Here is a 13,021-nt window from a genome sequence, read left to right as displayed (position 1 = left end):
AGACACGGGCAGGTCTGGGAGATGATGCAGGACATCAGTGTGGAGAAAAATTGTGCAGAACCTTGTTGGCTATGTAAAAGAGACCTAGACTTCACCTAAGAGGAAGGGGGAGTTTCTACAGTTTTAAACAGAGGAATGACATGACTGGTCCCGTACTTTGGAAAGATTCTTAGGGCTGCAGTGGGAAAAGACTGGGCAATGTGAGACTGAAGGCCAGGACCCCAAGTAAGAGATGCCTAGAACATGGGAGAAGAGGGACTGGTGGCCAGACTAAGGCAATGATACCGGGAATGGGAGAAACTGTAAGACCTGAAAGCGGGAAAAGAAAATTCAGAGCAAGGTTCTACTGCTACTCACCACATGCAGAGCAAGGCCTGCGGTGTCCCCTGCAGGATGAGAGCAACAATGGGGGTGAAGCAGCAAAAACATAAAGGTAAATAAGTCAAGTCCCACCGACAATGTCAATGTACAGGGGCTTTCAGCAGCTATCCAGCTACCACTGATACAGTGTGCAAGATGTTCTAACCACATCCGGCCTTGAAATAAGGAGACAGTTATCGTTACCACCCTGTAATTTCAAACTCCAATCATTTGACGCTGGCTAACTAAAACCTGTATTTCGATTAACCACTCAGTCAAGGGAACCAGGACACGCACAACCAGAATATTGTTTTAAGCATCCCACAGCAATTCCGTGAAAAAGTCTGAAGAGCCTTACCATAGTGATTCACGTGGGTTCCCAACACTTTTCAAGAAACACTCAAGTACAGTGACAGCTGTCAACCCAAAGTGTCAAGTAGCTCTAGGGGCAGATCAGGTCTAAACAGAAGACTTGAAAAGCACTTACTGTTCCCTGCTAGCACGGACCTGGCCTAACACAGAGCACTGGCCAGGCAATTCCGAACAAACCAAAGAGACAGGAAAGGGGAAAAGGAAGAAATGAAATGCCGGGTCAGACTTTACTTTTCTAAAATGTTTTCTTAGAGGAAAAACATTGTCATCAACAACAGTCTATTAATTCGGTTGACACATCGAAGGGTTGTGAATTAATTCCGAACACCCCTACTTGCAGTATGAATTTCAAATTCTCTCAGGCAATTTGTCTGAAGAAATCTGAGCCATCTAAATGACCCTCAAAGTCTATCAAATTCCAAGAAAGGCAAAAATACTATTAACCTAGTGTTTATTTTACCCCTGGCATATTAAATTTAAATTAAAAATAGTGATTTTACATATTATATGCCCTATACTTTAAAATTCCTTCAAGCTGCTTATACAACCAAGGTCTGCTATTTTCTTTCATAAACCCTGAGGTATGATTATAAAACAGTTTACAGTTGTTTTCTCTTTGCGGTTTATTGATTATTATTTACTATTATGAGTGATATTAATGATTCACTTGACTGTTATACCCAATAACAACACTTGTTCTATCAGAAAGTGCAATACACTATCCTTTTAGTGTTCAAAACCCACTGCAGAAAAAAAAAAAAGAGGTTCTTCAAAACAGTTTCTCTTTTTCCACAGGTCACTAAAGTTACATCCTTCCAGCTCCTGAGTTCTGTGACTGCACGTAACTACATCTCTAATCTACAGAATGCAACACACGTTAACAAAAGAGCTGCTTATTTCTAGTCATGCAGGAACAGATAGGGAATTTCTGGCCCACTCGATTTCAAGCCACTTGGAAGAACGAGTGCAAAGTAAATTGTGCTACAGTAGAAGTATGGCAGGGGCCTCTGAGGATTTAATAAAAAGCAGCCAATGGTTAGTCTGTTAACTAAGAAATCAAAGGGCAGAAGTTCCAAGTCACAGAAAAACCACTGGAAGGTGTGACTCACTGATATTTCAAGACCTACTAAGCTTCTCTCTGCAATTTCTTTCTTCTGCTGCTACAGCTTTTGCTTTTCTGTGCAACTCCCCTATCAACCACCCCAAAATACCAGGGAATATACATTATAGTGTCAATGATCTGTTATACCTTTTTTAAAGTTTTCTATGCTTGCATCTTGGTGAAGACTCTTGAGAACCCTTTGGAATGCAAAGAGATCAAACCGGTCAATCCTAAAGGAAATCAACCTTGAATATTCATTGGAAGGACTGATGCTGAAGCTTCAATACTTGGGCCACCTGATGTGAAAAGCCAAATCATTGGAAAAGACCCTGATGCTGGGAAAGACTGAAAGCAGGAAGAGAAGGGGACAACAGAGGACAAGAAGGTTGGATGGCATCACCGACTCAATGGACATGAGTTTGGGCAAACTCCAGGAGATGGTGAAGGACAGAGAAGCCTGGCGTGCTGCGGTCCATGGGGGTCACAGAGTTGGGCATGACTGAGCAACTGAACAATAACAATGTTCACGTCTCAAGTGCAAAATAGAGTGCTTATGTTTGTGCTGGTTTCTTAAAATACATACAACACAGACAGTGATGAATCCAGTGGCACAGGGGGAACGTGCCCTGGACCAGGGGAGAAAGGACACAAGTGTGAGCCTGCCACTAGACAGCCACGTGGCCTCAGTCACCAACTCCACCCAAACCCTCCTCTGCCTTCCTCACTTCTACCTCAACCACACAGCTGCTGTCTTCCCTGTCTTCAATTTCCAACTCATGTTCTACATTTTCCACTTGTACCATTTTACGTTCCCAGCTCACAAAGTTTCTGTTTTACCTTCCACAGCCTCAAGTAGCTGAATATTCTTTCCTTTTTATTTTTTGCTATAAGGTCAGCTAAGGACAAATAAAAATGCTTATGAGGCTGCTTATTTTTTCAAGAAAATGAAACTGGGTTCATTTAGTGCTACGGTGGAAAACACGTTCTTACCATTTAGATTTCTTTGTTGAATATAAAAATATCAAGGAGAAAATCAGCACTGCATTTTTAGGCATAAATATGTTATTAATGACTGAGTATACTTGAAAAGCAGCAACTAATGCAATTTTCTAAACTTGTATCTTAAAATTAAATGCAGCAGCTCAGTAGCCACTAAACCCTATAGGATAAGATTAAACTTCTTCAGTTCCCCGCAACCTTCCCACCCATGAGAACCCCCACTGGAACCTCTTATCTGGTCTGAACTCTGGATCAGCACTGATTCTGCCGGGAACACCTTCAGCACCAATACCCCGACCCCTCTTATCCTCAGGGTCTGGCTCAAGTCCACTTCCCTGAATGGTCTGCCACCCAAGCTCTTGATCTTCTTTCTCTGAAGTCCTAAAGCACTTCCTAGACCTTTTATCTATTCTTTCTCACGTACATACTCATTCACCTCCTCCAAAATCTTAACTGAGCAGGTGAAGGGCACTACATTAGTGCTTATTCATTACACTATAATGTTAAACATGATTTGATGAAACTAACAGTTCCTCAAAGTCAAAGATCACCTCCCTGCTAACACCTGTTGACTAATGGAGTTCAACCATCCATTAAATGTAGATGGTTTATGGATTTCTTTTTAAGAACAGAATATACTGACTGAAGAATTTGATTTAAATCATAGCTTTAAATCAATAGTGTATACATTTCTTCCTTTTATAAATTGTTACTGGACACATTAAAAACAACAAGAGCAGCAAAACAGTGCAGTGTCAAGACAGTGCCATCAACAAACTTTCACATATTAAAAGTTGGAAACCGAGACGTGGCAACCCCCTTCAGTTCTTGTAGCTCAAGTCAAAGGAGTAAGTGCAGCTCGTCACTGTGAACTCTCCCTACAATACTAGGTCTAAATGAGCCTTAAAGAGCTGTTTAAAAAGAACTAGGAGGGCCAGATGCTGGGAGAAAAACACATAGAACGTATAGACAAATCTGTTTCCCTAAATTGGCTGTTTCGTTTGGGCTGTGCTATTTCCTGCTTAAATTGGTTTCCTGCGATTTGTTATGGCTGCCAAATACTTAGTGATCTCAGTTATACACTTAAAGCAAATCAGCAAATCTTTCTTATTCTTCCCAATGACAAGAAAGGTACAGAGAACCTTGCACAGTGAGGATAAGAATACAAGTGAGCTCCTTTGTCTTTTTGCCCAGATTCATCCTTTTCATCTGGTTGCTAGCAGCTCAGGAAACCAACAAAGAGCCTCCTAGTATCATTCCTGCCTGTTTTTTTCATACTGACTTGGGGACAGGGTTTCCTCAGTATTAGGTGGGATCAAACATGAGAGGTCTGACCTCCCTATAAGCCAGAAAAACTAAAGGATCAAGGAGGACAGGGAAAAAAATCAATATCCAACACTGAAAAATGCAAGATGTTCATGAAAAGGTAACCCTTTAAGTCAGACATGACTTAGTGACTGAACAACAACAACAATCCCTTTACGTCAGTCTGAAAAAAATAATTTGCCCTGGTATGAAAAAAAGCCAATGTAGTTGAGATAGCACATAATGCAGCAGAGAACTTGAGGCAGCAAGGACACAGTTAAGTTCTTTAGAGCACGTTCATTTATTAAAGTGGCATCACAATCTGCTGTGTGTCACACAGTGTATTATTTTGCCTGAACAGCTTTACATGCAAATACTTACTGCAACGAGTCATTGTTCTGGTTCAAGGTTGGGCAGAAAATAGTTTCAGTAAAGTCTTTAGAGGAAATCACTTTCTTAACAGCATAAATTATATTCTCAAAACTATATATACAACAAAATTTAGTTTATTCACACATATGAATAGCCTAGAGGGCTGGTATAAATTAATAGTCCTGCAAGGAAGAAAGCATTTTAACAAACATTAAAAATTCAACTCACATTTAATATATAATTTACTTGACACTGAAAAATGCAGAAAAAGCTGGTGACATTTTTATCAATATTATTTTTGTAGACTTGAAAAATTATTTCATAACACATCTAAATTATAAATCTTAAGAAATCTATTATTGGGTATGAACTAAAACCCCAAATGAGAAAGAGAATATAAACTTTGAGGCTACTTACTTTTATAAACATATTTTTTAAATCTTAAGAAGAATAAATCTTTGCTAATTTGCACAATCATAGTCTAATTGCAACAGTATGTCAAATCTTAGCTTTTTTCTTGGGTTAGGTTGGCATGGGAAAGGGAAATATCCTTAAAGAGTTGGCACTATTAGCCTTGCTGAGCTTTTTTCACATCAAGGTGCAGACAGAAAAAGCAAGTGCTTGTATGGCAATATGAGGCTACGCACGTGTTCACCAACCTCTCTGAGCTAAGAAATCAGTTCCTCCAATACACTCATAACGCACAGGTTAGGAAGCTGTGCTGAAGACTGAGGTGAAGGCAGTACTCCCTGAAATATTTGCTAAAGCATCCATTTACCTGCAGCCCTGGGGAAGCTGGGATGTAGAAAATGCAGGAAACTAGATTCACAAACACAAAGAGCCATCTAGCTCCACTACCTCAGTCACCGCATCATTAAAACCATCTAATGAAGCGCGAAAACTCTAAAGCCGAGCAAGAGAACTTCCTGCAATGACCAAAGTGTCCTCTGCCTCACTGCCCAACACGGCGCCACGAGCCACAGGCAGTCACCGAGCGCGAAGAGATGAAGCCTTTATTTTACTTCATTTTCATTGGTTTTAACTTAAATATGAATAGCCACATGTGACAAGTGGCTACCACTGAGACAGTGTAGTTCTAGTCCAACCAACAAAACACAAGGTAGCATTCAGAGAGCTTTCAGTGCCCAGGATGCTCATGGACCAATGAGGTCATCAGTCACATCAAACGGAGAAATGGGACGGGATGGATCCCTCAGCACAGCCACAACTCATCACAAAGTCAGTGTGATGCTCCGCAAGGCCACACCATAAGCACTGATAGAAAGTCTTTCCACCTTCACCCGTTTGCTCAAAGTACCAGTTTAAGAAACCAAGCCAAGAAGGAAAACACTTTCTTCTCCTTCAACTCACTGCGAATGAGAGCCAACAAAGGGAAAACCTAGAAAAACCAAAAATCAAAAAAAAAAAAAAAAACCAAAAATCAGTTAGAAAAAGAAAGTGCTTTCTTAAACTCTAGCAGAACATCACTAAAAAGCACCTCTTTCCCTCGTTTCTCTCACATCCTTTTTACATATGAAGCAAGGCTTCATTCAAACTACAATAAAACAGTGCTTTACAGCATTTGCTCTGGAGTCAAATAGACTTGAAGTCAAATATTACCTCCACTACTCACCAGCTGTGTGACTTTGGGCAAGATAATTAATCACTTCAAGTCTCAAATTCCTCCCATGTAAAATGACTTAATATAGTACCTTCCTCATAGGGTTATACAGATTACATAAGACAGACACAAAGGATTTAACAGAGTACCTGGCACATAATAAACATTACTTATTCTCTTTCACTATTTCATCATCAGTGCATAGCATCATCCTATCTCCTTAACCCAGTACGTAAAAAAGAAATCAACCGAGAACAAAGCACATTTTAGATCAAATTCCAATTTTTAAAAATCCCCATGTATCAAAAGATGATTTTGGAAAAGCAGAAAGGGATCAGTCATGGTGTACCTCAGAAGCCAATAAAGCAATTCAAATTATATTGTCAGTACGTGGCGAATCACCACTGGGATGTGACATGAGCTGATTTATGTTTTTAAAGGCTACTGAGGCCTCTTGTGCATGGCAGAGCACACACGGAGGACAACAGTGGAAGTGGGGAGCCAGTTAAGAGGCTTCATCGAAAGACAAGATAAGAGATGGTGGTTATTTCGACTGGAGATGCAGCAGTGAACACGGATGTGCGAAGACCATCTCCAAACCTATTTTGGAGATGGAGCTGATAAGATCAGCTAATGGTCTAATATAAGAATCAAAAAGAAAAAAAAAAAAAAAAGCAAACAAGGGTGAATCCCAGTGCCCTTTACTGGGAAAGATAAAGAGAAGAAGCAACTCTGAAGAACGGAAAGGTTTGCTTTGGATGTGTTAAGTTGAAGAAATCTAAGGGGCAGTTACCTGAGACGGCAGTTTCAGGGAGAAGTCAGGGCTAGAGACAGAGTTTTGAGAGGCAAGTACATAATGATTCAAAAGGCATGCAATTTGATGACGTTAGTGGAAATCAGCAAAGACTAGACTGAGAATGTAAGTAGTTCAGTTCAGTCACTCAATCTTGTCAGACTCTTTGCAACTCCATGAACTGCAGCACGCCAGGCCTCCCTGTCCATCATCAACCCCCGGAGTTTACTCAAACTCATGTCCATTGAGTCTGTGATGCCATACAACCATCTCATCCTCTGTTGTCCCCTTCAATCTTTCCCAGCATCAGGGAAAGATTTTCCAATCAGCCAGTTCTTCACATCAGGTAACCAAAGTATTGGAGTTTCAGCTTCAGCATCAGTCCTTCCAATGAATATTGAGGACTGATTTCCTTTAGGATGGACTGGTTGGATCTCCTTGCAGTCCAAGGGACTCTCAAGAGTCTTCTCCAATACCACAGTTCAAAAGCATCAATTCTTTAGCGTTCAGCTTTCTTTATAGTCCAACTCTCACATCCATACACGACCACTGGAAAAACCATACCTTTGACTAGATGGACCTTTGTTGGCAAAGTAATGTCTCTGCTTTTTAATATGCTGTCTAGGTTGGTCATAACTTTTCTTCCAAGGAAAGTCTTTTAATTTCATGGCTGCAGTCACCATCTGCAGTGATTTTGGAGCCCAAAAAAATTAATTCTGTCACTCTTTTCACTGTTTCCCCATCTATTTGCCTGAAGTGATGGGACCAGATGCCATGATCTTAGTTTTCTGAATGTTGAGTTTTAAGCCAACTTTTGGAGAATTCAAGTAAGGTAGAAGGAAAACCAAGAGTGTGGCCCAGAAGTCAAAGAAAGGGTTTCTGGCAGAGGGAGTGGCCACTTACTATTTAACTGTCATGAACTATGAACCCTTCTTAATGCTCCTACCAAACAAGAAGTTTTAAAAGGACAAGAACTATTTCTTATTCATCTCGGCACTTTCTGCTCTGAATACATCAGAAGTTCAACTTGTGGTTATCAATTTAATGATTAGTAAGAGGGTCACAAATGCTGCCAGGTGAGGCATTTGTGCAGGAGCTCATTTTTCTCAAGGTATTTCAGTCTGCAGCTAGATTTACCACCCAATACTTTCTAATAAATAATGAAAATTCTCATTTAGTTCACAATGAATCATCTCAACTACTTCCTCACTGTCATTTCACCAAAACACAGCATGTCCATCCATCAAATTTGGCAGCAACAAGAACAGTGCCAGACACAGAGCAGGTGCTCAGTAAGTATTAGGTGGATGAATCAATGGATGGGGGTAGGACAGAGGAAAGAAAAGCAATCTCTTATCCTCCAGGATCCACAGACAAAATAAGACAATAATCCTCCATGGATTTCGTTTAACATATTTTCATCAACAATTAAGACTCTGAAGGAATAAACTGCTTATAAACTTGAAGAAATCCATTACAAAGTAAAATCATTAGAGATATTTCACCATCTGGAAACAATAAATCAGTATTTTCTAAGTTCAATTTTTTTAATAAATATTTACTCCCAAACCTCTAATACCCCTTATACGTCATTCATTTTACACAAAAAACTAGGCAATAACCTTCCAAAGCCTAACAGAGGATCCAGGAGCTGGAAGAGAAAAAAAAAAAAATTTCCCAAGACTGAAAGTAGATTCATTCTACCTTACAGCAAAGCATTTTAAAAGAAAGCCCAATATTAACCGCTAACACAGCTGGCCTTCCGTAACTGCAAGTTCCACATCCACAGATGCCACCAACCACAGACTGAAATTATTCAGGGAGAAGGAAAAAAAACAATTCCGGAAAACCCAAAACACCCAAAACTTGAATCTGTCATGCCGGCAATTATTTCTATGGTATTTACAGCGTATTATATGTATCATAAATAATCTAAACAAGATTTAAACGATCAATATATGGGAGGATGTACATAGATTATAGGCAAATACTACCCGTCTTATATAAGGGACTTGAGCATCCATGGACTACGGTATTCAAGAGGGTCCCAGAACCAGTTCCCCATGAATACCAAAGGAAGACAATTCTCCTGTAAAAAGCATCCAAGTAACAAAAGACAGAGTGCAGGAGAACATGACTATCGAGTGAACTTTCACCACTTAAAAGTTTTTCTACTAAGAACTCAGAAATTCAAACTCTGAAATACCTGAGGCACCATAAGTACCAGAATACCGCTGAGACTTCGGGCCAGATGGAGAGGTTTCCTTCATACGATCAATCACATTTTCCGAAAGCTGAAAAGAGCAACATCAAAATAAAATCAATTATAAGAGAACAAGAAAGAAAACAGTACAATAGCATCCAAGTAAGCCAGTCATCCATGGCAATGTGTGTAACGAATGGCCTGAAGAAATCAGACTAAATCTGATCGCTGTGAAACTAAAACCAAGAAGAGTGTTAAGATATCAAGATGCACCCCACAGCACTACTTCATTTCTTCTAATGCAGTGCTCATTGCTCATTATAAATAACTCTTTCCCTCATTCTATACTGTGCACGAAATTGTAATCTCTGAGAAAATGTAAGCCATCAGAACTCCTCCAACTTTCCACCCTCATCCTCCAAATTAATTTACACTTGCAGCAGGCCTTAGCGCCTTCCTTCCCTCCAGTCCCAAATGAAATGGTGTCCCTCCCACCCTCCCTCCGTTCAAGGCTAACCACAAACAATCCCTCTTTCAGTAGATTTCTTTATGCACCAACTCTGTGCCAGGAACTAGGCTAGACTTCAAGTATCCTAACAGTTGATTCTAATAATCAAGTTGCTTAAAGAGAAGAAACAGACCACCATGCATTTAAATATAATGTAAAGAATGTTACTTAAGTGAGTTGGCCTGTAATGGAAGGACAGACAGCACAATGGCCAGACGGGCAGGGCATCCAGCCAGGCTTTGGGAGCGGGGCTGGGCAGGAGGTTAAGAAGGATGAAGAGTACTTAGGAACAGAAGGAACAGGATAAGAGTACCATAAGAAGAGGGTATTAGGATTTCCCTGGTGGTCCAGTGGTTAAGGATCCACCTGCCGATGCAGGGGACATGGGTTCGATCCCTGGTCTGGGAAGATTCCACAAGCCACAGGGCAACTAAGCCCATGTGCCACAACTAGTAACAACTACTAAGCCCGTGCTCCAGAGCCTAGAAGCCACAACTAATGAAGCCTGCGTGCCCTAAAGCCCGTGCTCATCTCCAAGAGAAGCCACCACAATGAGAAGTCTGAGCACTGCAACTAGAGAAAGCCTATGCACACCAACAAAGACCCAGAGCAGTCAAAAACAAATATTTTAAAAATTAAAAAGAAAGAAGAGGGTACCTCATGAAGCTACCACTAAGCAGCAGGGCTTAACAGCAAGTGGAAATATCAAACAGGCAGTTGGCAAAAGCACGGAGGCAACGAGGAACACTCAGGCCATGAGCTTTGAGTCATCAGCACCTCTAACCCCTGGGTATCATACCATCCTTTTATTATTTTCTTATCAGGCTTCCCTTGTGGCTCAGCTAATAAAGAATCCGCCTGCAATGTGAGAGACCTGGGTTCGATCCATGGGTTGGGAAGATCCCCTGGAGAAAGGAAAGGCTACCCACTCCAGTATTCTGGCCTGGACAATTCCATGGACTGTATAGTCCATGGGGTCGCAAAGAGTCGGACAGGACAGAGGGACTTTCACTTGTTTTATAGCACTTATCACTATCTGATACTTTGCTGTTTATTGCCTGTCTTGCTCACTAGAAACAAAGCTCCAGGAAAGCATGGATTTGGCGGTCCTGTCCAGTACTATACCCCAGAGCCTTAATAAGCTTGGTTAATTAGTGAATGGTTAAATAAATGAAACAATATGGATGAAGAAAAGAATGGCTGAAGCAGGAAGTTGAGGAGGGGGCTCAGTGAAACAGAAGGTGGAGAGGAAAATAAGATTCTGGATTTTGAAGACTCTTAGTAAATAAATCCTTCAAGTCAGGGGGTTGAACTTGATCCTGAGGGCAGCTAGGCACTACTGAAGCATTTTAAGCAGGGTAATGACACAATGAGACTTACATTTTAGAAAGATCACTCTAGCTACAGTGTGAAGAACAGATTGGAGGGGGATGAGAACAGAAGCAGGAGGACCCCTGAAGGAGGCTAAAGGACCAATTAAGAAGCTATTAAGCATATGTCCACACAAAGACTCGCACAAGAATGTGCAGAGCAGCACTATTCATAACAGCAAAAGTGGAAACAATATCCATCTTCTGGTGAATGGATAAACAAAACATTATATGGCCATACAATGGACAAGGATTCATCAATAAAAAGAAGTGACATTCTGAAATAAGCTACAATAAGGACAGACCTAAAAAACAGTTAAGGAAGCCAGGCACAAAAGGCCACATACTGTATAATTTCATTTACCTGAAATGCTCAGAAAAGGGAACTCTATACAGATGGAAAATATCTTAGGTAAGTGCTTGCCTAAGGCTGGAATGAGAATGGAGATTAACTGGAAATGGGCATGAGAGATTTTATTGGGGTGATGAAAATGTTCTAAAACCGGAAAGTACTGATGGTTGCACAATTCTGTAAATTCATTAGAAAGTGCTATACACAGAAAACAGGTGACTTTTATTATATGTAAATTACACCACAATAAAGTTGTTTAAAAAAAAAAGTTAACCTTCACTAAGTGCTTATTAGGTGCCAGGCACTGATGTTAAACCAAGTATTTGGCTCATTTAATCCTCCACAATCCTATGAGATACTTTTATCATGTCCATTGTATAGGTGAGGAGACTGAAGCAAAGCCAGATTAAATAACTTGTGCTAGATCTTACAGGTTGTCAATAATGAAGCCAGGACTCAAATCCAGGAAGTCTGAGAATCAAGGTCACACTCAGATATCCCCTTCACTGCCAGACTCACTGTCTGACTAGATGAGGGTGAAGCAGAAATCATCAAAAAGGTTTACAGGTCAAGTAACGGGGAGAAACAACCCCACCCCTTACCCCCCAACCCCACCATACACCACCGCTACATCCTCAGGGACCTTCTTCCAGTTTCTACTTCCTTAACACTCCACTGACTGACTTGTAACCCAATACCAGGCAAAAGTCACCACTGATCAAATAAATAACCTTCTATATTTATATAGGCTTCCCAGGTGGCACCAGTAGTAAAGAATCCACCTACCAATGCAGGAGACACAAGAGAAGTGGGCTGAAGGCGGGCATGGTAACCCACTCTACTATTCTTGCCTGGAGAATCCCATGGACAGAGGACCCTGGTGGGCTACAGTCTATGGGGTAGCAAGCAGTGAGCCACAACTGAGCAAGATATTTATATAAATAAACATCTTTTATATTTACAAAGCACCTAATTTATGACTTCCCTTTAGCATCACTCCCGGCTTCCAGAAACCCAGCCCCCAGCCCCCACGTCACTTTTCCAACATCCCCTTCCTGCTGGTCCTAGGACTCTGCCTGAGTCTCCTCTCTTCTGCAGGCTTCCCCCTCCCTTGTGTTGTTGTTTAGTCGCTAAGTCAAGTCTGATTCTTTGTGACCCCATGGACTGCAGCCCACCAGGCTCCTCTATCCATGGCATTTCCCAAGCAAGGATACTGAAGTGGGTTGCCATTTCCTTCTCCAGGGGAATCTTCCCAACCCAGAGATGGAACCCACATCTCCTGCTTGGCAGGCGGATTCTTACCACTGAGCCACCTGGGAAGTCCTCCCCTGCTGCTGCTGCTGCTGCTGCTGCTGCTGCTAAGTCGCTTCAGTCGTGTCCGACTCTGTGCGACCCCATGGACGGCAGCCCACCAGGCTTCCCCCGTCCCTGGGATTCTCCAGGCAAGAACACTGGAGTGGGTTGCCATTTCCTTCTCCAATGCATGAAAGTGAAAAGTGAAAATGAAGTCGCTCAGTCGTGTCCGACTCTAGCGACTCCACGGACTGCAGCCCACCAGGCTCCTCCGTCCATGGGATTTTCCAGGCAAGAGTACTGGAGTGGGGTTAGTCCTCCCCTGCCCACCCTTATATGCTAGAGGGCTCCACATTCTGTTTTTTGCCTTG

At 41.5% G+C, this 13,021-nt stretch overlaps 1 protein-coding gene across 2 annotated transcripts in view; it reads right to left on the bottom strand.

The window, feature by feature from the left end:
* The window catches only part of CHCHD3 (coiled-coil-helix-coiled-coil-helix domain containing 3), a 293,301-nt gene that overhangs the window by 268,273 nt on the left and 12,007 nt on the right, over positions 1–13,021 (bottom strand). For both annotated transcript variants that reach the window (XM_086395587.1, XM_086395588.1), the window contains exon 2: positions 9,131–9,218. In XM_086395587.1, the coding sequence (XP_086251713.1) occupies positions 9,131–9,218 (88 nt within the window). The remainder of the gene's footprint in view (positions 1–9,130; positions 9,219–13,021) is intronic.

This window comes from Bos grunniens, chromosome 4, assembly GCF_055505025.1.
Source record: "Bos grunniens cultivar Pamir isolate PY7600 chromosome 4, Bosgru_T2T1.0, whole genome shotgun sequence".
Taxonomy (NCBI): Eukaryota; Metazoa; Chordata; class Mammalia; order Artiodactyla; family Bovidae; genus Bos; species Bos grunniens.
This window is presented reverse-complemented; position numbering and strand designations above follow the sequence as displayed.